This window comes from Littorina saxatilis, linkage group LG5 (assembly GCF_037325665.1).
Source record: "Littorina saxatilis isolate snail1 linkage group LG5, US_GU_Lsax_2.0, whole genome shotgun sequence".
Taxonomy (NCBI): Eukaryota; Metazoa; Mollusca; class Gastropoda; order Littorinimorpha; family Littorinidae; genus Littorina; species Littorina saxatilis.
In genome coordinates, this window is record NC_090249.1 from 5,799,098 (window position 1) to 5,824,710 (window position 25,613).

At 40.6% G+C, this 25,613-nt stretch overlaps 1 protein-coding gene across 1 annotated transcript; it reads left to right on the plus strand.

Moving 5' to 3' along the window:
- Positions 1-23,312, plus strand: LOC138965985 (uncharacterized). Its single transcript, XM_070338070.1, has 12 exons — positions 1-333; positions 4,057-4,138; positions 7,332-7,508; positions 8,588-8,649; positions 9,444-9,518; positions 10,858-10,969; positions 13,797-13,988; positions 14,788-14,979; positions 16,885-18,624; positions 18,707-19,177; positions 22,741-22,952; positions 23,181-23,312. Exons 1-12 carry the CDS (start codon positions 304-306, stop codon positions 23,310-23,312), a joined length of 3,477 nt encoding a protein of 1,158 aa, XP_070194171.1. The 5' UTR covers positions 1-303.
- The last annotated feature ends 2,301 nt before the right edge of the window (positions 23,313-25,613 follow it).

The window sequence follows — 25,613 nt, forward strand, 5'->3', positions numbered from 1 at the left end:
TTATAATTAGAGGGTATTTTGTATTTTGGTATTTAAGACGTCCACACAAAAAATAGGACATGAAGTGACCAGGACAAAAGTTCAAATTTATTGTACAATTCGGAATTATATCTCTTGAAATCATGTATATTTATTTAAAAACTGCCAAACAATCGATCAAAATCAACCATTTTCTTACAAGGACAACATAGGGGTTTAGCAAAAAAATGAAGCATCCCTTCAGCATGTTCTGGAAATATACAATTTATCAAAGGGACGTCACTCCAAGGATTTGATTTCCGCAGCCATTGGTGACAAGTCGAAATGGAGATGCGAACGAAATATTTAAAATTGGTAAGTATGTATTGTTTGATCTCATCAGTAATGTTATTTGACTTTAGTATTGATTCTTTTTTTTTCATTTAGAGATGATTAGATACGAAATATGTCAGTGCTCATTCTCCCTCATTCTTTTGAATTTTCGAGTCGTATCAATGACAGTCATGAGTCATGATGATGACATACTTTTGGGTTGAAAAAAAATGATACCGGTTGTGAATCATTCTAGTGCGACCCCTGTTATTAAAGTTATTTGTGGCGAGTACAGAATCCCTGTTCTTGATATATAACATCAGAAAAGCCACGAGATGATCATGATAAGGATGATCATGGAAAGTGTCGGAGGAATGACTATTAATAAAGTGGGGAGTGCGCGTGCGCAAGGAAGCAGACGTGTTTTTCATTCTGCTCCAAATCAACTAGTGGTAGAAGTGCAAAAAGGAATATTTTTCAGTGGAAATTGTGCCAATAAGTGTATAAACAATCAGTAACATTAGTGTGCCACGAAGTATTGGCATTGTAATTGTAAATTTGACATTTTGGACCTGTATTCGGGGTTTCCAGTGATCGCTCAGTGACCCGCGCCATTTTTTCTGCGCACAATGTCCGTGTTGCATAGATCTGTGCAACGTTCGGTGTAGTCTGCTGTGTACCAGCGTAGTTTATTTGACCTCCATCCATCGTTATGTGCCAGACTCATCCAGTGTGATATTGTTTTCAATCGGATTACGGTTTCTTTCATTAAACTTTTTCTTGGATTACCCCACGAACTGTGCCACTGTGTAGATCTAGTCATACTTGGATTTATAATCTCCTTTGGATTATCGTGACTTTCTAGTTTCACGCCGTGGATGGTGGCACGCCTAGTTTTTCCCACCGCAGGAACAACACCCAATTCGTTCCCCCGCAAGACGAACAACATGGTAGGTGACTCCAAATTAATGCCTTAAAATAGTAGATAACCAGACTTTCTAGTATTGAAGTTTATATCATACTGTTCGGTACTTTATTTTGCATTGGATCAGCTAGTTGTCTTACCATTTACAGAAATTACACTCTCGTGTACTACATAAGAGAAGAAATGTCATCAAGACAAGTCAGAAATACTGTCTCCCACGTTAAAAATGTTGAAATAACACAAAGCACGGTCAACAGAAGGGCTTAAATCTTTTTGCTGGTCAAAGTCAAACTACTTGTGGATACTGCTCTTCATTTTTAAGTTTAAGCTTACCTTAGTTTAGACTCACGATCGGTTCAAAGATCAACAGTGAAATTTGACGGGGTAAGATCCCCCGCAGCTTATCTGGTGTCTGCGGGGGACCTTACCCACTGAGAATCGAGTACCACATAATAACGCTAGATTAAAGCAGCTTAAATCCACGATGCTGGTGCCCAAAAACGCGCATACAAGGCTGCAAGGTATCGCAGATTAAACTGGGAGTATTAAAATAGTGCTTTAGGTTAATTTGTACGAAATTGAGACCTCTCTGTATAATTTTCACGGACTTCGGCAGAAAATCGAACGCCACTGTTCACGAGTACACAACAAGGCATATATAGCCTGGGCAATTCTGCTTCAGAATATCTATACTTAATAATGTGATTTGCCACAACGTACCTTCACAGGGCAATTCCTTTGCGAGATAACAATTTTGCTTCCGCGTGCGGGGGAACGAATTGGGTGTTGTTCCTGCGGTGGAAAAAACTAGGCGTGTATGCGCCGTTTTTTGCTCAGCCAATGATGTAGTTCTGGGTAACTTGTGCCAGTGAAACTGACTCGAGTGCATAAACTGTGATAAGTGCATTATTATATAAACATATTTTTGCCATGTGAACAATAGCAGATGCTTCACTGTGCCACGCTGTAACACTAACACTGAGCAATACAGACATTCGTTTTTTCCAAAGACTGTAGTGGCCTGGAACCAACTGTATCCTCGGCATCGACCGAGAGCTTTAAAGTCGGCGCTGGCAGTAGCCAGACGACGATAAAGAACTGGCTGCGCACCCCCTATTCCGCTGCATCAATGCCAGACATCTGGATGACTTGTCCTAGAAGTGCAGCGTAACCTACAGATACAGATAAAGACCTGTGTGCGAAGACGCCACACGGTAGAGGCGTAGGAACCTAAAAAAAGATAAACTTTTGGGACAAATAAAAGACAGCAGCAGAGCTGGAGAAAAATAAATAGGACACCAAGTAAACGAGTGGTAAGGCAAAGCAAAACAAAATACTTTGCTTAAGGTTTCATGGCAAAACAAAAATAGGGTAGGTACTCTCAGGTTCCGAATAAAATTTAACTAGGTTTGAATGAAAGTACATGGATGCATTTTGCTCAAAAATTAATAATAGTACATGTACAGGTCCGAATGATAATACTAATAGTACAGGGCTACATTTGTGCCAAAATTAATAAACGTACAGTACAGGGTTTCAATAATAGTACGGGGTCACAGTGATACTAACAATAGACAACCTTTTTATCAATGTCTCGTGTACATCGAGATTTGTTTTCGCAATCTCTTGCTTGTGGTAGGTCTGTGATTGGCTCCTTCCGAAAGCGATTTCTTAGCAACAACCAATGACGCGTTGTGTTATAAAGTCCGTGACTGTGATGGCCAATTATTGTTTGATCCCGTTAAATAAGGTGACGGATTTTGATTGACGATTTGAAGATGACAGAATCATTTACAGACTGCAAATTACCACGGAAAACTAATAATCGTACAGGTTTCAATAAGCGTACAGGGTGCATGATGGTGTCAAAATCAAATAAGCGTACAGACCCAAATAAAACCGTACAGGCCTGCATTTTTTCCCCAAAATAAATACCCGTACGTGTACGTTTATTCGGAACCTGAGAGTAGTAGAGTTGGAACTAATTCGTAATTCTGAAACGAAGCGAACCGAAACGAAAAGATTGAAAATTGTCCGAAACGAAACAAATGTCCGAATCGAAACGAAAGGATCTGTGTTTTGACGTGATTTCACATTAATTCGCAAATGACAACAAGGGAACTGAACAAACGCAAAAATAGAACTGTTCTTACCTGAAATGCAAGCGACGAAAGAAACGAATGCGTACATGATCTGGTTTACAATCTTTACATCCGGGGAACTGAACACAGGTCCACGGCGTTGACAAGTTCAAAATATCTATTGTTTACGTTTGCATCCACACAAGGTAAAAAAAAAGGTTAAAAGTTTGTTTAAAAATTGAAGATTGGTACTCAATTGAAGATTGGAAGAGTACCTGTTATCATTCGATTCATACACACACTTCCAAGTTACGTTCGATGAAGATTAGCATTTCGGCCTGTTCGGGCGATAATCTGTTTCGCTTTCTTGTCATGATTAGTGACTCATCCGTTACCGTAACACGAAGGACACTGACGAAGCGTTGTGAAAAATCTTGAAAGTAGGTGTTTCTTTGCTTACATTTCGGAAATTTTTGAACAATCCGAAGCGAAACGAAACAAAAGAATTCTAAGCGCTTTCTATGATTGATAGATTGATTGTATCTTAGTTGTAAAATGAATGCGACAGTTTTTGTCCTGGTGAAATGGATGAATAGGTACACCAAAATAATGTTCTTGTCACTCTGTGATTATGGCGAATTAAAGAACCTTGTAATCTTGAACCTTATCTTCAAATTGCAAATGAAAAATTGGAAAACTTTGTTTGCTTCAAAATTGAGACATTATTTGGCTAGAAGGTTTTGTTTGTTTTGCTTGCAGGACACCAAATATACAGCCCATTACTCAAGAGGAAAAAGAATGGTACAGGTAGCTTTGGAAAAGCAAAGAAATGCAATGGCAGGTAAGGCATGATGCATTTCCACATCACAATTTACACTATTCATGATTGTCTTACAATGCTTTGTTGACTCACATGCGAAGCAAAAGTGAGTCTATGTACTCACCCGAGTCGTCCGTCCGGACGTCCGTCCGTCCGTCCGTCCGGAAAACTTTAACGTTGGATATTTCTTGGACACTATTCAGTCTATCAGTACCAAATTTGGCAAGATGGTGTATGATGACAAGGCCCCAAAAAACATACATAGCATCTTGACCTTGCTTCAAGGTCAAGGTCGCAGGGGCCATAAATGTTGCCTAAAAAACAGCTATTTTTCACATTTTTCACATTTTCTCTGAAGTTTTTGAGATTGAATACCTCACCTATATATGATATATAGGGCAAAGTAAGCCCCATCTTTTGATACCAGTTTGGTTTACCTTGCTTCAAGGTCAAGGTCACAGGAGCTCTTCAAAGTTGGATTGTATACATATTTTGAAGTGACCTTGACCCTGAACTATGGAAGATAACTGTTTCAAACTTAAAAATTATGTGGGGCACATGTTATGCTTTCATCATGAGACACATTTGGTCACATATGATCAAGGTCACTTTGACCCTTATGAAATGTGACCAAAATAAGGTAGTGAACCACTAAAAGTGACCATATCTCATGGTAGAAAGAGCCAATAAGCACCATTGTACTTCCTATGTCTTGAATTAACAGCTTTGTGTTGCATGACCTTGGATGACCTTGACCTTGGGTCAATGTCACATGTATTTTGGTAGGAAAAATGTGTAAAGCAGTTCTTAGTGTATGATGTCATTGCTAGGTTTAGGTCAAGCATGTGAGTCGTATGGGCTTTGCCCTTCTTGTTTTTTTATGAGTCGCATGCTTTTTGAAGTTTTTCCATGAATCGCAGCACATCAGTTTATCATTATACTGACAGTGATGGCATTAACCGGCCATTACCAGTAATCCAGTATATTACCGGTATTTTTTTCTGATACCGAAAAAAAATATTGATTGCTGCTCAGAGTTGTGCTTAGCATACCGGATTTTATTGGCATTTTACCTAAAAATACTGGATTTAAAAATGTCTAGTACCATCACTGTGCTGATCTGAGTGTTTTGTTTTCTATTTTAGTTGAAACTCTTATTAGTGAGCAGGGATGTCGTTAGGCGTCGGACATCGGACATTTATCGATCAAAATCCCCAAATGTCCGATTCACATTGCCGCATGTCGGTCAGATGTCCTATCGTTTTAGCCTGAGCGTGGTCATTGTCCGATATGTACTCCATTCCTTCGGACAGCGCGATATTCGTTAATTTTCATTTCAAGATACCAATCTTCTAAAAGACAGAACGCTCTCGTGTTCAGCTGACACTGGAGTTGCCAGTGCGGATCTTTTCTTTTGTCGGGAATTCCCGAACCGTTTGCGGTATGCGCCGTTTGGGTATAACCGTCTATTATAGTGGATTATTTTTAGATCAGTGCATGCTGCAGGAGTACGGGAGACAACTCCAACTGACTAAATTTGTCGTCTGCTTTTGTTTTCGATACGAGACGAAGCACTGAATTATGCCGCAAAAGATCAGCATTAGATCAAACCGATCATTTTGTTTTTCAACTTTTATCCAAATCATGCAGTTTGTAATCAAAGTAAGAGCTCTGAAGTTGTTCATGTTGGTTTCTTTGTTGTGGTTTCTTTGAAACTAAACAAATACAACATTATACACACACTGTGTTGATGTATTTACTATATTATGTGTGTGTTCTACAGCGCACGCGCGTAGGTGTGTGTGTGTGTGTGTGTGTGTGCGTGTGTGTGTGGGCACATGACTTTGGAACAATTCCATGGAATGTGTTATAAGCTGTTTGGCGCAAATTCATAATGTCCTATTAGACTTTCTGAAAGCGGTCAAATGTCCTATTGATGCTGAAGAACTCAGGACATTTGTCCTATAGGTATGGATTTGTAGCAACATCCCTGAGTGAGTAACAATATAAATTTACCAGTGACGGGGGTCGCATTAACCAGTAATTATCAATATTTTACCGATTGAAAATTGGAAACACCGATTCATTCCCAGTGCCTCGGTCCCAGGGACTGATTGCTTTTCAAATGCCCCGATTCGTCGTCGGCCTTCAAAGCGCGTGTTTTGTGCGGCTAAAATCCTTGTTCTAATTATATTATGACTCACACAACAAAACACGTGTTGCAAAAGCTTTCTGGCTGCAAAGTCACCGCACAATTTACTCATGACACATCTGACATGTGACCCACGCGAGCAGCAAAAATAGGTAAGCAATCAAAAGTAAATAAAATTCATGGTTGGTAGGTGTGGGTTTTTTTTTCAGGACCATTTCATATTTACTTGGGACTGATTGTAACATTGTTTCCAGGAAAGTATGACCTCATTATGAGATGATAAAATTAATACCGGTTGTGAACATTTCTAATGCGACATCTGCAGTGACCAGGCAATCAATAGATCGTTTCCAACATCAGTTCAGACAATCTTCATTGCTTTGTAGCCTGAGGTTATAACCTTTTAAACCTTCTGTGACTAGTGTTGGCTTGAGGAAGGTGTCTTTGACTGCCTGATGCATTCAGAACAAAATTAATAAAAATAGGAAAATTGAATACGAATGCACTGCAGAAGGCTATCATAGTAACTTGATTGTGTGTGAATACATGTGTAAGTCGATTCAGCTTATCAGCATATAGCACCATGTGACATATCGGCTGATTTTGTTTAACCCAATCGAGTGATACTCTTCTATCTTACTTGGACTTGGAGTCTCGATAGCACAGCGGTTTACTTCGAGCTTCTGCGTTTAGTGCTTTTTTTTTTTACTGGAAGCCATCTTATTTTTCTAAGACTATGAATAGGCCAATGAGCCCTTGGCTGATGAGGCATGTCTCAGATCCGCCATTTGGTTTATTAGCCAAAATTTAACCGAGCAAGAAACTGGACTAAATATATGACTTGTGTAATAAGTTTATATGTATGGTATTGGTGGCGATGAGGAGTGCATATCTATCCATGGACTTCTTTAGTGCAAGACAAACTCGTTAACTCACTAAAGACCACAAAACCCTTCGCTATGAAAATATAGAGGAAGTGTCTTTTTTCTTTCTTCTGTTTTTATGACACTAGTAGGAGCAAAGGAGATTAACACAACTTGTTTCTCTCTGTTTGTCTGACAGAAATTCAAAACAACACTGTCGAAGCTGTCGCCAGCAACAGCAGCCCCACAGAAGGAAACGGCAAGTCGGCCGGTGAATGGACGGAGACACAAGTGTTCAACGACAGAAATCCCAGCATCAAGTCCACCAGTAACATACCCTCCACACATAGTTTCATCACGCCATCCATAGAAGAAGGTGAGTTTTGAGTGTAGAGAGGGAGAAATGGAGGGAGGGGAGGGTTAATCAAGAGGTTTGTAATTGTATCAGTATATTGATTACTATTACTGAAATTTAAAACCTGAGTGGTAACTTTGCATGGTCTTTTGTCTGTCGAATCGACACTACCGTGACTTGATCCTTAGCGACTGCCGTCTTTTGGTCTGGGGAAGCCATGATAACAAGAAGACTGAAAAGGCTGTGGTGCATTGGTGTTTATGAAATGCTTGGAGAGGAGACTGTTGTCTTGCGTTCTCCACTCAAAAATATGTTTTTATGAGAAGCCCTTTTTTTCAAAAAAGAAAGAAGAGACTACTCCCAAGTTCCGATTAAACGTCCATGGACGCTTATTTATTTTCGTAAAAAAAATCCCCCCCGGACGGGCTTATTTGAGACCGGACGTTTATTTAATTGTGGGATATCAGGCAGCCTGGACGTTCATTAGAACCCTGGACGATTATTAGATTTGGAAGTCTGGGCACAAAGTTCTGCTAGTACCTTGGTAATTCCAAAAGACATGTGCAAACTACAGCACATCGTTCGTGTTACCTTTACTTGCTTGTGTGTTGTGTGCTACTCATCATCAATAGATCTCATACTTGCACAGCAGTAGTCTTTGTCCTGTCGGTTGTATTAGTAGTTAAAAATACAGACCACTTGAAACATTGTACTGACGCCCCGGACTATTATTGAAACCCCTGACTTTTATTAATTTTCAAACAAAATGGCACCCCAGACTACTATTTAGACCCGGGCTTTTATTAAATTTTAAACAAAGTGGCACCCCGGACTATTATTTAGACCCCGACTATTATTAGGAACTCGAGAGTAGTCGATGCAATCCTTAGGCAGGCAACCCTTGATATATTCTGTTTATCTTTTTCCTAGGTTCTATACTGTGATCAGATGCTCTTTACCATCCTGCAGTACATATTGAATGTTGTAAGTTCACCACAAGAATAAACGGATTTTGATAAGAAAATCGGTTTTTGTTCAAATCTATTTAATGCAAGATTACTTGTAAAAATACATTGACATTTTCATACATTTGATTACAGGCAATAACTCCAGGGAACTTTCAGAAGATCCACTGGGTTCTCTTGACGGTGACTTCGCAAACGTAAGTACAATGTTAAGTTAACATTATACATTGTAAGCATTGTAACATATGCATGTCCACTGTTTGGACATTTTTTTCTTTACATTCCGCTGATAAAAAAAATCTGATTGCCGCTTAATATCCCAAAGCCATTATGACAAGGGAGCAACACAGGGAGTTTTGTGTTACATGTACAAAGCTCTGAGCTTTAAATCCCAACTCTCATCAAACATTTTGGAGAAATTGTTTTCACAGTACAGTCAGTCCAGTCCAACAGAAAGCCATCTCTGGTTGGTAATTCCTGGAAAATGCCTTGTGAGCAATATCCTGTATTTGGGACTGCCCCCACCTCTTAGTTGCATGTTTTATGTTCTTCTGTTGGTTGTGTGAAACATGTGTTCTTACTTCACAATGTTATATTTGGAAATTATCTTTGACTCATATGCAAACCAAAAGTGAGTCTATGTTCATCCACCTGTCACAAAACAGTAGTGCTTTTCAAGGTATTCAGAGGATGGCCCTATCATTCAATTGAGATTGGTCTAACTTAAGTAAGGCTCACCGCAGTACTTCATGTTATGTAACTCGCTTGAGAATTTCATACGGCTACATGCGTGAAAAGGGTGTATGTGTGTGATCTAATTGTATACAGCTAGATTTCTTTTTTAATTGTTGATGTTTGGTGGATTTAAACCAAAATTCAGGATTCCTTGAAATAAAAGTTAAGTGTTACTTCTCCCTATTCAAAATATTAACAAGGGAAAGGGTGATCTCTGCCGTCTCTAATTGCCTTTATGTATTTTTTATTATTACAGGATCCCGATTTTTGTCCAAGTACAGAGGATGACACTGAAAGTGAGATTTCACAAGTATTCCCGCTTTTGCAGATTGTAAGTATACATTGACTTTTTTATTCACCCACTGGAGTTTATCTCCATAGGGTGAATGCTGTTTTTGGTCTGTTTTTTTGTGGGTTTGTTGTGGGTTTTTGCTTTGTGTCCGCCAAGTAACAATAAAGAAGGAATGAGAGAGAGAGATGTGTTGATGATGATGGTGACACTATTACTGCTGCAAAGCTGGCTGGTAGGACCCCTATTTGTGAAGACACCAATCCCGATTTATAACAAGACTAGCTATATCCAACTGGTTTTTATTAACCCATAGGGTGAATGTTGTGTGTGTGTTTTTTTTTGTGTGTTTTTTTTTGCCGCCAAGTAACAATAAAGAAGGAATAAGAGAGCAAGATGTGCTGATGATGATGATGACACTATTACTGCTGCATAGCTCATTTGGTGTCAGGGTTGGCACAGGTTTGGTATACAGTAAAACCTGTGAATAGTGAACACCCTTGGGACCAGAGAAATTAGTTCACTATTCACAGGTGTCCTTTGTTCGGAGGGAACAAGTATCATAGAATAACCAATTTGTGCCAACATCAGAGTTCACTATTGAGAGGTTTCCTTTGTTCAGAGGTTCGTTGTTCACAGGTTTTACTGTACTGGATTCCGTCATTCTGTAACAAATTTTTCTCGTAAAGTATTTGACCAATTTTTCTGATTTTTTTTATGTGATAGATACTTATGCAATGAGAACCGCACATTAAAAAAAATAAAAAAAACAAGCGCAACTTAGCAATATCTGTGACCCCAAAGCGCAAAATTGTCAGCCAATCGATAAAAAAACCAAAACGGTAATAGTAAAAAGATGGAAAAATGTGGAACACTTCAGTCTTCACACATTTTCGTGCCATCTTTGCGCAACCACACTGACCTACGTACTACTGACGAACTCAATGACCGATAGACCAACAAACCACTAGACCGAATGGCACAGTGCCTTATAGATATAGTGAAATTGTCGTACAATGTTTTGGTGACAGGGGTATTCAATGACCGCTTTAGGGTCAAGTACTTGTTATGACCTACTGATCACAAGATGAAGTATATGTATGGAGGAATGATGACTGGCACGTAAATTGTCCTCTGATTTATGATAGTTTGTAATGAGCAAGTGAAATGATTGTCCAACAATACCATGAAATATTATTTTTACTTTGTATTGTACAGCTGACCACCATTGATTACACTGGAAGGTAAAGTTTGAAGTTTACCAATTGACCAACTCCCTATATATCATTGTGTATTCCAGTATCCAGTGCAAATATTTGAAAGAAAATGTTAATATCAATCTGTGGATCAATTAAAACTCTCAGCGACTTTTTTGTTTCAGCCCACACAACACATTAGTCCAGTGAGAACAAAGAGAAAAGGCTCTTCACAAGGCAAACATTGTCAACAATCCTCAGTACATCGACAGTCCCTACCAAAGTATCAGGAACAAGGTTAGTCATTTATTAAATAATGAACTTGTCCATTCATTTATGTTTGGGAAACTTTGCCGTCACATCCTAGTTAGCCAAGGTTGTGACTGGGTGGTGCGACCTCCCCACCTGCCAGGAACTACAGTATCTGTGATTATCATCCTTCTGGAGATTAAAATACGGTCTCCTGATGATCCCAACAAATTCTTTTCAATTGCTTTTCTGGTGTCGAAATGTAGTTTAGTTTTGGCCAAATCTTCTCAAAGTTTGGCTGGAGCCCTCACATATTTTGTAAAAGGGCTTCTTTTGACTTTTTAATAAAAAAATAAAAAAATTAATTCATCAATTGCACGTATCAAACAATAAATCTAAGTAGTTTTACGACATTAAAATCCAACCTTAATGAGTGTTATTTGTTTATACACATACTTTTTTTAATAATGCTCTAAATTGTAAATTTGGCCCTCAAAGGAAAGTAACAATTTTCACCCCTAATGGGATTACATGGTAGTTGAAATAAGCATTTTCACCACTTAACTTCTTTAATTGTCACAAAATATGTGGTTCCATTTAAGACTAAAGGGGAAAACTTATGTCAAAATAGAGAGAAAGATTGTCTTTAAAAATTACATAACAGCAAGCGTTGTCCAATCAAAACAGAATCTTTTAGCGCCGAAAGTCAGTCTGAAGTACGTTGCAAACTGGCTGCAGAGATAAAATCCTTAGGGCGACCGATTTTCGGTCACCCTAAAACCCAAATGCAATAAAAATCGACTTTAGGCGACCTTTGGTCACCATAAATAACCGTTTGTATATATAAGCATTTTCACCACTTAACTTCTTTAATTGTCACAATATAATAGGTGGTTCCATTTAAAACTAAAAGAGAAAACTTATGTTAAACAGCAAGTAAACACAAGAAATTGATCATTCATTTACATTTTAATGTACAGTATTGACAAACAATTCAATGAAATATGCAATCAATGAATCATTCAATATATATAAGTACAAATCTACTGTTAGTGTGACCTCAGTGGAATGATGAATTAGGCCCACACAAAAAAAGTGTATGTTTCTGGTAACCCGGCCGACCCTAGGTTTTGGTGCCGACCCTAAACTTTTTTATTGCCAAAGTCCAAACAAAAAAACAAAAAAAATGAACGACGTAAAAGGACTCGCGTCAAAACGAAAGTAACAGGCAATTGAAGGGGCATAACTCCAGTTTCCAAGTTGCAAAGGGCATCACTCCTCCTTTACACAGACGACAATATGGGTTCTGCAAAAGCGAAGCACGCAGTGGCTTTGACGGTCAAAAAATGCGATCATGTGAAGAATGTTCACAATCAAACTAATTAGTGTCATAACACACTCATTGAGGTGTTCCATGATATTCACCCCGAGTTTGATCCAAAGAAGTATACAGTCATGGCGACAGGATATTCTTCAAGAAAGTTTGAGGATGGTTACGAACTTGACTGGTCGATATCTCTTGCCAATCTTCATTCCTTCAACGTAAAAAGCCTTCGTTTTGAGTGCAGAGAGCATTGATACAAATCGGTGTGTGTGTGTAAGTGTTCTTTTCTTTGGAAAAAGTCGCCCAACAAAGTCTCAAAGAAGGTGTTACATGTCTTCACTTTTGCTTCCTCACGGAAATATCTCACTAGGACCAGATATTAAAACAATCATTTTATACCCTTTATGATTTATCGCATTTGTTTTGTAAATGTGTTGTTTTTGTATAGTGAGTTCAGTCTCTGTGCTTTGTTTTATTAGTTCCTTTCTAACCTTCCCCCCCCCCCCACAAAACAAAAAAAATCCCTACCCTATTTTTGTCAGCCATGTTACCAGAAACATACACTTTTGTTTTTGGCCTTAGGGTGACCTTACTAAACTCTGCATATAACACAGTATCAGATTAAACTGAATGCTCAACACAATCAGCACCTCAAATGGTGTAATATAATGCAGTATGAATTCTTTATTATTATGTTTTGAAGATATATCACACAATTTTGCCAGTCACCCTTAGGATTACCATGTAATTGAGGTCACATCAGGTGACCTTTGTAAAAATGCTACTTGGGGCGACCATGTCCATATCTGCACCCATCTTTTGGGTGTTGATTATCTGAAATAATGCACATGTATATATTGTGTGTGTGTGCAATAATTTCTTGTATTATTGACTGTCATTTGTGACATCCTTCTAGACAGTGTTATGTAGAGAAATGCTGGTACAGTAAAACCTCTGAACAACGAACCTCTGAACAAAGGAAACCTCTCAATAGTGAACTTTGATGTTGGCACAAATCGGTTATACCTTGATACTTGTTCCCTCCGAACAAAGGACACCTGTGAATAGTGAACTACTTTATCTGGTCCCAAGGGTGTTCACTATTTACAGGTTTTACTGTACATGTATTGCATTTGCCATATTGCTCATTTTGCTAAACCAAAGTGTGACACCATTGCTGCAGCATACAAAACAGACAATCAATGATTCTCTCAGTATCAAGAGAAGCCTTTCTATTTCCTGCCAAAACACACTACATGTACTAAACCACTCGACTCGATACGGAGAAGAAGAAAAAAAAATCCATACTATAAAGCGAGACCGGTATTTCTCCAAAACTGGATTTCAGCCCAATGATTTGGCTCTCAGCACCAGGAATATTTTTTTGCTGGGGCACCATCCGCTCCAGGCCAAAAAAAAGTTTGTGTCGAACCCTGTGAATTACATCACAAAATGTTCAAGTTTGTCAGACATGGAACTGTATGCTTTGTGACCACATGCTATCAACAATTATATACTAACACAACTTGTTTCTCACTGTGTGTCCGACAGAAATTCAAACCAACACTGCTGAAGGTGTCGTCCACAGCAGCAGCAGCTCCACAGAAGGAAACAGCACGTCGGCCGGTGAAAGGACGGAGACACAAGTGTTCAACGTGGCCACAGACGACAGAAATCCCTGCATCAAGTCCACCAGTAACACACCCTCCACACACAGCTTCATCACGCCGTCAATTGGGAAAGGTGAGTCTTTAGTGCTGGGGCATAGAGGTAATCAGCAAGTAAGAAATAAGAAGCGTGACGGTGAGTAAGCACGTTTGTTGATGTGGACTGAGGGGGGGGGGTGTGGCTCTGAGCATGGGTGTGTGTGCAATAATTTTATTATTGACTGTCATTTGTGACATCCTTCTAGACAGTGTTATGTAGAGAAATGCTGGTACAGTAAAACCTCTGAACAACGAACCTCTGAACAAAGGAAACCTCTCAATAGTGAACTTTGATGTTGGCACAAATCGGTTATACTTTGATACTTGTGCCCTCCGAACAAAGGACACCTGTGAATAGTGAACTACTTTATCTGGTCCCAAGGGTGTTCACTATTTACAGGTTTTACTGTACATGTATTGCATTTGCCATATTGCTCATTTTGTAAAACCAAAGTGTGACACCATTGCTGCAGCATACAAAACAGACAATCAATGATTCTCTCAGTATCAAGAGAAGCCTTTCTATTTCCTGCCAAAACACACTACATGTACTAAACCACTCGACTCGATACGGAGAAGAAGAACAAAAAATCCATACTATAAAGCGAGACCGGTATTTCTCCAAAACTGGATTTCAGCCCAATAATTTGGCTCTCACCACCAGGAATATTTGTTGCTGGGGCACCATCCGCTCCAGGCCAAAAAAAAGTTTGTGTCGAACCCTGTGAATTACATCACAAAATTTTCAAGTTTGTCAGACATGGAGCTGTATGCTTTGTGACCACATGCTATCAATAATTATATACACAACTTGTTTCTCACTGTGTGTCCGACAGAAATTCAAACCAACACTGCTGAAGGTGTCGTCCACAGCAGCAGCAGCTCCACAGAAGGAAACAGCAAGTCGGCCGGTGAAAGGACGGAGACACAAGTGTTCAACGTGGCCACAGACGACAGAAATCCCTGCATCAAGTCCACCAGTAACACACCCTCCACACACAGCTTCATCACGCCGTCAATTGGGAAAGGTGAGTCTTTAGTGCTGGGGCATAGAGGTAATCAGCAAGTAAGAAATAAGAAGCGTGACGGTGAGTAAGCACGTTTGTTGATGTGGACTGAGGGGAGGGGGGGGTGGTGGCTCTGAGCATTCGACATCCGAATATTGTTCGAACTTCATTTTTTTTCTTCATTTTATGCATAAATTAAAGGCACACTACAACGTCTGTAGGTTTGTTTCCCCTTTGAACCGGTGACACCTTTCGATTGGCCACCGCATCACGATTTACCATATTGTGTTTTATTTTCATTTTATTATTGGTCTCTATTTCGAATTGATTTGTGGTTGTTGTTGTTGTTTTTGAAACGTCCAGAAGGAATAAGAAACGCTTCCAAACGAGAAATACACGCATACAAGAAAGATTTGCAAGTGCCAAACGGCGAACAAATTGTTTTTTTAAAACGGGTAGCTAAGATATTTAACACCGGTGACGTCAACTTCCGACTCAACTGTCTAAATTAGATAATTAAATCTGTGTTTATTTCTCTGAGTGAAATGCAATGGATTTGAAAAGAGTTAGTGTGAGTCATCTCATCAGTAAAAAACAGTATGAAAAGGTGACTCAGCCCAGCGCCGTCCTTCAGTGCCCCTTAAAGAAACAACAATGAAGCTTACAAAAGTTCACCTAACAATAAAGAATATATACATAATAGAAATCATTTCTTTATAAGCCCCCACCTCTTTTCCATCATTCCTCCTACTAAAATCCAAGCTGTCTTAGACGGTAATTATTCGTTTCCAGTTTTCATTAGTAGTATAGATGTACAATGAATTTGAATTTGTTGGGGAAAAAAGAAAAATACATTTCTCCTAACTGTATCTGTCACCCAAGTCCCCACAAACCCCACACTGACTTACGTCATGCATGTGGGGCAGGGTGGACGAATCACTTTCGGGCAACAATGTCCCCATCGCAGCACTTTCCACAAGCATATTCTGCGACCGCTGTTCCTTACTGTGCGAATTCCTCCCCAATCTCTCAGTTATACTGTGTGTCAATCCCCCGGATCACACTGCTCTATTTTCTCTGGGTGTCCCTATTCCACTTTTGTGTCTGGCGGGGTGTGACGTTGCCCCTCCACCCAGCGTGGCAGATAGCGTGTCCCATAACTGCACTGTCCCATAACTGCCCACTGGGCCAACATTGTTATTACTGATTTTTCTATCCCCCTTATCATATCTCCCCCACTCTCCTCATAACTCTGATTATCACCTCCCCCATAGCACATGTCATCGTCCAAAGGCCCGCCCCGCCCCCGAGTATGGGGCGCTGTCAAATGTGTCATGCGTTAGCAACGCGAAAGTTGTTTATAAAGGTCTATGATTTAATCTAAACTCTAAAAAAGCAACGCGCGCAGATCAATTTCACATTGCAGACAGGCACCTTTGGCAAATCCTAAATACACTCGTTAGTTTTACACGAGGATACTGTGTGATGAACGGCGATGGAGCAATCAGTGAGAAAATCTTGGCGACGCAACGCCTCAGTTGAAAAGAGTCTGCTTCCCGCAGTGTCGGCAAACCCCAAAAGTGTACCACTACCAGCGTCTACTTAGTCTGTCGTCGGAGAAGGGCGCCTTTCATGGAGCTGAGGGAAAATTAAAATCTCCAACAGGCTTTTCCGTATGTGTGTGTATATGATTGTGATTACTTTATTTCTTACCAGGAGAAAAGACTTGCAGAGATGTGAACTTCCGATGGAGACGAATACAGGCCCTGCGTAGTTTCTGCAAGGTGTATCTCAACCCCATACTTCTATAAATTGTTTTTATTTACGGCTTGCCCAATTTTGTGTGTAATTTTTTTTTATGTTTGGCGAGGGGTTGAGGTTGACATGGTTCATAAAGCTGATGTTTTTTTTATTTTATGTTTTCAGAAAATCTGCCAGCAAAGCCAAACGAACCGAAAGGAAAGAAACCAAAACGGCCATGTCTCTACTGTGGAGAAATGCAGTCAAGACTTCCGCGTCACCTCAAGAGAAAACACAGCGATGTGGAGGCAGTTTCTTCAGCTTTTAAACTTCCCAAACAAGACAAAAATGAAGTGCTTTCAGGCATTCGCAAGCTGGGCATTCTGAAAGAGAACAATGCGATAAAGCTCTCTGGTGGCAAAAATCCGATTTTCCACAGAGAAAGAAGAGGGACGGGTAAGGATAAGGATCTTGTCGTCTGCAATGGGTGCAAAGGCTTCTTTTCAAAAACCAGAATATGGAAGCACAAGCAAACATGTGTGGAAAATGTAATGTCTGTTGGGTCTGTGGATTACAACTTTACAAGACACAGGTGTGACCATGATTTTGTAACGTCTGAGTTTCGTTCTGAGATTCTTGATCATTTCAGAAATGATGAAGTTGGGAAGCTCTGTCAGACAGACAAAGTCATCGTACGTCTCGGTCAAAAGCTCTACAACAAAAGCATGAAAAAGGAAAGACGAGTCATCATGTCTGACATGCGCACACTTGGGAGCCTGATTGTTCAGATGAGGAAAGTTGCAGATTTAGACAATTTAAATGGTGAGGATGTTGTTGATCGAACACAATTTGAAGTTCTTTCCCAGGCTGTCAAAGAAATGACAACAAACGAAAATGGTTCCATGAAAGCAGGAATGAAACTGTCTGTTGGATACCTTTTGAAAAAGGTAGCTAAAGTCATGAAGGCACATTACATCATAACTTCTGAATTGGTCAAGTCAGAGGAGGTGGACCGTTTTTTGGCAGTCCTGGATTTAAACTGGGATTACATTTTTTACACAGCTCAATTGTCCTGTGAACAGCGACGAACCAATTTGAGAAAACCAACAGATATGCCCATGGAGGAGGATATAGTGAAGTTGCGCGAGTTCATCGCCTCTGAGATCAAGATATTGGTAGAACCTGGATCATATGAGTTCTTTGATTCGAATAGTTTTGTCCGCCTGAGAAATCTGTTGATTGCTCGTCTGACTTTGTTTAATGCTAGGCGAGGTGGGGAACCTGCACGTCTGACATTGACTGACTGGCAAGATGCAATGGATGGCGTCTGGGTTGATCCACAGCAAGTGGTGTCAGTTGAAGACCCCATACAACAGGCCTTGGCCTCAAGTTTCAAACTGGCCTATCAGTCTGGCAAGGGAAGCCGAAGACTTGTCCCAGTTCTCATTCCAAATGATTCTGTCGAGCCCATACAGCTGCTTGTGCGTCAACGCAAGTCAGTTGAAATAAATAGTGCCAACATATTTCTGTTCCCAAACACCCTTAATTCCTCTGATCATGTCAATGGTTGGAATGCTATCAAGGCAGTGACCAAGGAAATGGGAACCAGACTGTGCAAACCTCAACTCTTGATTGCCGATAAATTCCGGCACCGTGCCTCGACACTATTCTCCCTTCAAGACGTGCAGGACACATCAACCCGAGAGGCATTTTACAGGCACATGGGACACTCTGAGGTCATCAATAAGACTGTCTATCAGTGTCCCTTAGCCATACGTGAACTCACCGCTGTGGGAGGATTCCTTCAATGTCTGGATTCAAACAACTATGGCAAGACACATGCCAAACATGCGCCGCTCGCGCTTGACCTGCAATCAAAGCACACCATTACTTCTGGAAGCACGGAACACCCCCAACCTCCTGGAAGTACTGAACACCCCCAACCTCCTGGAAGCACTGAACACCCCCGACTTTCTGGAAGCACTGAACACCCCCAACTTTCTGGTAGCACTGAACACCCCCAACCTCCTGGAAGTACTGAACACCCCCAACCTCCTGGAAGCACTGAACACCCCCAACCTCCTGGAAGCACTGAACACCCCCGACTTTCTGGAAGCACTGAACACCCCCGACTTTCTGGAAGCACTGAACACCCCCAACCTCCTGGAAGCACTGAACACCCCCGACTTTCTGGAAGCACTGAACACCCCCAACCTTCTGGAAGCACTGAACACCCCCAACCTCCTGGAAGCACTGAACACCCCCAACCTTCTGGAAGCACTGAACACCCCCAACCTCCTGGAAGCACTGAACACCCCCGACTTTCTGGAAGCACTGAACACCCCCAACCTTCTGGAAGCACTGAACACCCCCAACCTCCTGGAAGCACTGAACACCCCCAACCTCCTGGAAGCACTTACCCAAATACCGGGGACTCCCAACTTTCTGATAACACTTCTCGAGAACGCACATATACAAGGTGGTCTAGAAAAGACACAACTTTGGTCATCAACAAGTTTTCCAGCTTTATTCAGCTGAATGCCCCTGGTTCCACAGGACCACTACCATCCGTTGGACAGATGAAGTCATTTTTAAACGAGACGTCCATCTTTCAGAGCTTATAGACCCCAAACAGCAAGTGCAGCTACTTCGCACCAAAATCTTCAATGAACGCAAGAAATTCCGAGAACAATTCAAAAGCCGCTGCTTCTAACTTACCAAATGATACTAAGTCTTTGAGATGTTTTACATCAGTTCACTTATCTTTCAAACATTCACTTGCGTATATTGTCTTGGTAGGGGCAGTAATGTGGGACAGGTCTGTTTAATAACTTAAACTAAGGAAAAAAAAAGACTTTACACCCATTGCAGATAACAAGATCCTTATCCTTATGGCCTGCCTTAACCAGCCGAATCATTGCTCGGCGAATGGCATTCGCCAAGCAAATTGCTCGGGCGAATGAGTTTTTTCCTTAGCCAGTCGACTAGGCGTTCGCCGAAACCGATTCGTTCTTGCTCGCCGACAGGGTTTCAGGCTAAAATTTGCTCCCAGAACATGTTCTCCAAGCCGGTGTTTGATTCGTCGAAAAAAAAGAGATCTCTAGAGAGGAGACTCGATTGCTGAATAACAAACAAAAAAAACAACAACAAAAATGTCCGATTTGCCTGAGTTGACCGACGATAGTTTGGATGTCTTTATTGATTTATGGGAATCGTTCCCTTGCCTCTGGAATACCAGACACAAGGATTTCAAAAAAACGGAGAGAAGATGCGGTCTTTCGTTGTCTTCATCATCGGCGTCGGCCAACGTGTACAGGGCTAGCAGCGAAGCGAAATTTTCTTCGTTGTTAACGGAAGCCATTTTTGTTTGCATTTTGTTGCGTCATTTCCGGCAAGCTCACATCCTGTTCGTTCGTTTACTTTTGGCTCGTCTGGTTAGGGACGAGAACGACTGTCGCCCGAACTGACCGAGCCCGAATCAAATCACTTCACCTGGTTAAGGACAAATGTGATTCGGGCGAATGCCATTCGCCAAGCAATGATTCGGCTGGTTAAGGCAGGCCATTAGGGAAAAACCAGTGTTGTGGTGGGCATAATGGTCCGGATTGATTGCCAAAATATTTTGTTCCTATTTATACGTTTAATTTTTGGCTGATATTTGACACCAAAGAGTTGATTTTTCGAATAGTGCTAGTTGTCCTCGGACCGACTAAAATTCTATGTTATGTCATGTTATGTTATGTAGTCGTTGGTCTTAAAGATAAGAAAGGCTTATTGCAGGCAAGGGAATTGTCATCGGATCCGCGGTTGGACGTAAGGTTTCCGCAGATTACAATCATCAAGTCCGCGGATATTTAAAAAAAATAAAAAATCTTCATAGTTTGAAAAAAACAATGTAGTTCTTGGAATGAAAACGCATACTTTTGTGGTTGTTAAAAGAAAAATGCATAGACTTCTGTGAATGTCGCTGACACATCGGATGGAAGAAACAAGAGGGGTTAAATCTAGGAGGGGAAACTTGTAAGCACTATTTTGGCATTGACTTGGAACGTTTGAGAATGGCTCGTCAATCGAGCTTAGTAAAAAAAAAAAAAAAGCATTATTTTTCCAAACCCAAACGGTTTTTATTCCGGAGTGTTCACGGAACACCACACACAGTGAATTATGGTTTGGTGGTGTAAGCGCACCAACTCAGATCAGACCTGGGAAGAGCACAAAGAAATGGCTAAAGCACAAAAAAAATAAGAACTCGGAAGAAAAAGAAAGTTGGCAGGGTTGTTTTGGGTTATTAAAATTCTACAGAATGTTTTGGCCAGGTCTCTGTGCTCTTTGCTGATTCTAGTTGACTTCCACCAATTGCCATCTTCTATTGTCTGTCGTGCTTGAACGGTCTACTTGCAGTCATTTTGTGTCATGAGTAGTAAGATTATCTTGCTATGTTATCTCCGCTATTTGTTTCCATTCTTACAATGAGAGCCCTAGTGCCACCTTCTCTGCATTGTTTATAATAGGAAGTTGAGCACTTGTGACTTCTTTTTCCCCCTTCAAATTATGTGTTAATTCTGTGGACAGATATTCCATCCTTATTGCATTGTCCTTGCATATTTTTATCAGAATTATCATATGGTGCTTATTGTCTGATATTTCGTGAACAGTGTTTTATGCCGTTGTATTTTATGGTGCTCTTAATTTTGGAGTAATTGCTTCTATTGATAAAAAAATTACTTAAAAAAATTACTGGTGCCGAGATGTTTAATACTTTCATGTGTCTATGAGTGAGTCTTATCTCAGAAATGAACACATTTGATTTCATCTGCCAGTAATCATAATTGTCTTTCTTCAATTTGATGGTGCTTTGTGTTGTTTGAAGCAATTGCTTGTATTGATCGACCAATTAAGGCTTTGTAACCATAAGGTAACAAAAAATTAGGTTGGTTTCGGGTAACATGACCCAAAAAAGGAAGGTTGGTCTGTCGGATTTTTTTGTTTTTGTTTTTTGTTTTTGTTGTCATTTTTGTCCCGATTGGTCTTTTTCTTTCTTTCAATTTTGTTCAATTTCTTTTTAAAAAGTAGACAATTTTATGTTATTTCTCCACAAGGCAAAACACAGTTTACGATCGGCGATTTTACTGTTCAGGAAAAAAAGTTTAGGGTCGGTCGGGTTATCCGAAACAAACCTCATCTTTTTTGCATAATGAATGTCATTTTTTTCAAATTATGGTACTACATGTATACCAAAAATGATATAATTTTTAAAAAAAAGTTGATCAACATGATTTTGACTTATTAATATGGCTCGCTCTTCAGTATTTTCATAAAATTCACGGATTTTGTAACAAGCAATTTCTGCTTTGATATCCTGTGTGTTTGTGCTTTTTTGTTTGATTGACCAATGAGTTGACCATTGACCTATTTCGTCTGTCAAGTGTTTTTAATTGACATCCTTGGTGAATATATGCTTGTGAAAGTGTATGATCTAGTCTATTATTTTCTGTGGTTTTAAGAGTGACGGATCATAGTGTTTGATGATATGTGTGTGACCAATGACTTAACAGGGAAGTACCTAATTTAATGGAAGCAGTGTTAATCTAGTCTGTTGTTTGCCGTTGTTTTACAGAAACTGCTTCTATTGATTGTTTTTTGGTGATTTTTTTTATTGACTTTTTTGGTGAATGCTTCATTGAATGATTACACTTTTGACCTAAAAATTAAAGATTAAACCTAAAAATAATTTAGTGTGTCAATGTTTTTAATGTTTGTGCTTGTTTATGTATATTTTTTTCAGGTTGTGTGTCTGTGAGTGAGTCTAATATAAGCTACTCTCAAAAAGTTAAGGATCACTTGCACACAAATTCATAACTTTCCAAATAAGAAAGCCAATGCGTTGGTATTTGGCAAACGTTTAATTCAATGCTTTAGTGATAACGATACAACGTTTCCTTCAATTTTGAGCAATCGTTTGGTCTGTACATTTTATCAAAGTGTGTACGTATCGAAATTTAATTTCACAAAGTCGTTAAAATCACAAGACATGGCATTCAGATGCTCCAAAAAGTTCAGCAATGCGTGTAACCGCCCTGGCTGTTCTGGCTCTCGACGCAACGAGTCCTCGTAGAGTTGACCAGGGTGGTGAAGATCCTCTGTGGAAGCGCCTGCCACTCAGCCTGCAGCATCTGGTAGAGGTGCTGGACACTGGGAGAGGGGTGGTTGCTCCTCACTTTGCGATCCAACTCATCCCAGAGGTTCTCAATCGGGTTGAGATCGGGACTGCATGCTGGCCACTCCATTCTGTTGACTCCAGACTGCTGCAGGAAGTCGTTGACCACCCTTGCCCTGGGGGGGCGAGCGTTGTCATCCTGGTGGACAGCCTGCGGTCCCATCTGCTGCAGCGTAGGCACAGCCAGCGGTCGAAGGATCTCATCCCGGTATCGGAGGCCAGTCAGGTTACCCTGTACATGAAACAAGGGTGTTCTGTGGTGAAGGCTGAAGGCCCCCCAGACCATTACAGAACCTCCACCAAAGCCCACCTTTTCTTGAACAGTGGTGTCAATGTAGCGTTCGCCTTGGCTCCTCCAGACCCTCAGTCGGTCGTCGTGGTTCAGGGTGAAGCGTGATTCATCACTGAACAGGACCTGGGACCATTGCTGACGTGTCCACCTCATGTGACGTCTTCAGAAGGCGCGGCGTGCTGCCCTATGGGCTGGAGTTAAGCGTGGCCGTACAGCTGGGCGACGAGAACGGAGGTTAAACCCATGAAGGCGATTCCGTATGGTATGCTGGCTGATGTTGGTGTTAGTAGCCACCCTCAGCTGCCTTCGAATAATGCTGGAAGAGGCTAGTCGTTCAATGAGACGATCTTCACGTGGAGTTGTCTTCTTTGGTCGCCCAGGTCTGCGTCTTTCCTGGACCCTCCCAGTGGCTGTGAAATGTTGAATCAGTCTGACAATGACCGAGATGGACACGTGAAGTCGCCTGGCCACTTCTCGCTTGGGGACACCATCTTGGAACCATGCAACAGCTCGTCCCCTCTCAAACTCGTTCAATTTTCGTCGTGGAGGCATTGTCAGATAATGCCTAAAACTTGTGGTATGTCTTCTCAAAAAGCCAAGCAAGTGACAGCATCTCACACATAAACAGCAACGCTTGCACGTGCATAATGGTTTTTCCATGTGGCTTGTGCAATGTGTTCGGGCTGAACGGTCCAAAACAAGGTCCTTTTTCGCAAATTTCCGCTTTTTCTTTTGCTACCAAGCTCGGTAGTAGAAAATCCCGTGCATTTTTGCCACTAACACAACATCGCCCACTTACAGCTGAACAATAATTCATAACAATTTGCCGGGTTTCACTGAGAAATAAATAACAGTAGCGAACTGATTTTATTGAGCACCTGTTTTCTCATAGTGATCCTTAACTTTTTGTGAGTAGTGTAGCTTCAAAAATCATGTCTCAAACCATGGATATGCAAAAAATACAGCTTATGACATAAAACAACGCGACTTTGCTTGCTGGTCAGAATTGGGGGGGCAGCTGAAATTGAAAATTGAAACGGACTAGTGGGGCTCTGTTTGAGATTCGCGCTAATTATTGTGGGTTTTATGTATGCATGTCGTTGCTAGTGTGATCGGCCCAACATAAAACCCACAATAACTAGCGCGAATCCCAAACAGAGCCCCACTAGTCCGTTTCAATTTTCAATTGCCAAGTTCAGCAGTCCCCCCAATTCTGACCAGCAAGCAAAGTCGCAATTTTTAAGTTATAAGGTGTATATATTGGGGCGGGGATATAGCTCAGTTGGTAGCGCGCTGGATTTGTATTCAGTTGGCCGCTGTCAGCGCGAGTTCGATCCCAGGTTCGGCGGAAATTTATTTCACAGAGTCAACTTTGTGTGCAGACTCTCTTCGGTGTCCGAACCACCCCCCGTGTATACTACATTGGGTGTGCACGTTAAAGATCCCACGATTGACAAAAGGGTCTTTCCTGGCAAAATTGCTTAGGCACAGTTAATAATTGTCTATCATACCCGTGTGACTTGGAATAAGGCCGTGAAAGGTAAATATGCGCCGACATGGCTGCAATCTACTGGCCGTATAAAATTTCATCTCACACGGCATCACTGCAGAGCGCCTAGAACTGTACCCACGGAATATGCGCGATATAAGCCTCATTGATTGATTGATTGATATATATACATGTATATCAACGTAGATACACAAAAATGAAAACAATCAATAAATAGCAATTTTACAAAAAGATTAGTTAGCATATTAACTGTAAACCAATAATAATACACACCACAACTTCATAGCAGGTTATGGGAATAATCAAGGTATGGGACTTTTACCTGTGGAAACACGGGTCTATAAACTCCGGGGGAAAAAGTGTCCAATAAAAATGTGTTCATAAGTAATGCGATTTTCCGCTTGTTTTTAAAGTTGTCTCACGGCAAACTACTTGGATGACAAACAAATACACATATTTTTACCATATGTCTCCATATCTGTGAAAAGGGTCCTTCTGCATCAAATAGCACTCATTGGGCCTCGATCCGTGCTATTTGATGCAGATATGGACACATATATGACTAGTGGTCACCCAAGAAAGGTATTTTACAAAGGTCACCTGATGTCACCTCAATTACATGGTAATCCTAAGGGTGACCGGCAAAATTATGTATATCTTCAAAAAATAATAATAAAGAATTCATACTGCATTATATTACACCATTTAAGGTGCTGATTGTGTTGAGCATTCAGTTTAATCTGATACTGTGTTATATGCAGAGTTTAGTAAGGTCACCCTAATGCATCATTCCACTGAGGTCACCCTAAAAGTCCCTTTGTACTTATATATATATATATATATATATATATATGTTCTGCGCGAACTTAGAATCCGGTTTCATTCTAGAATGGACC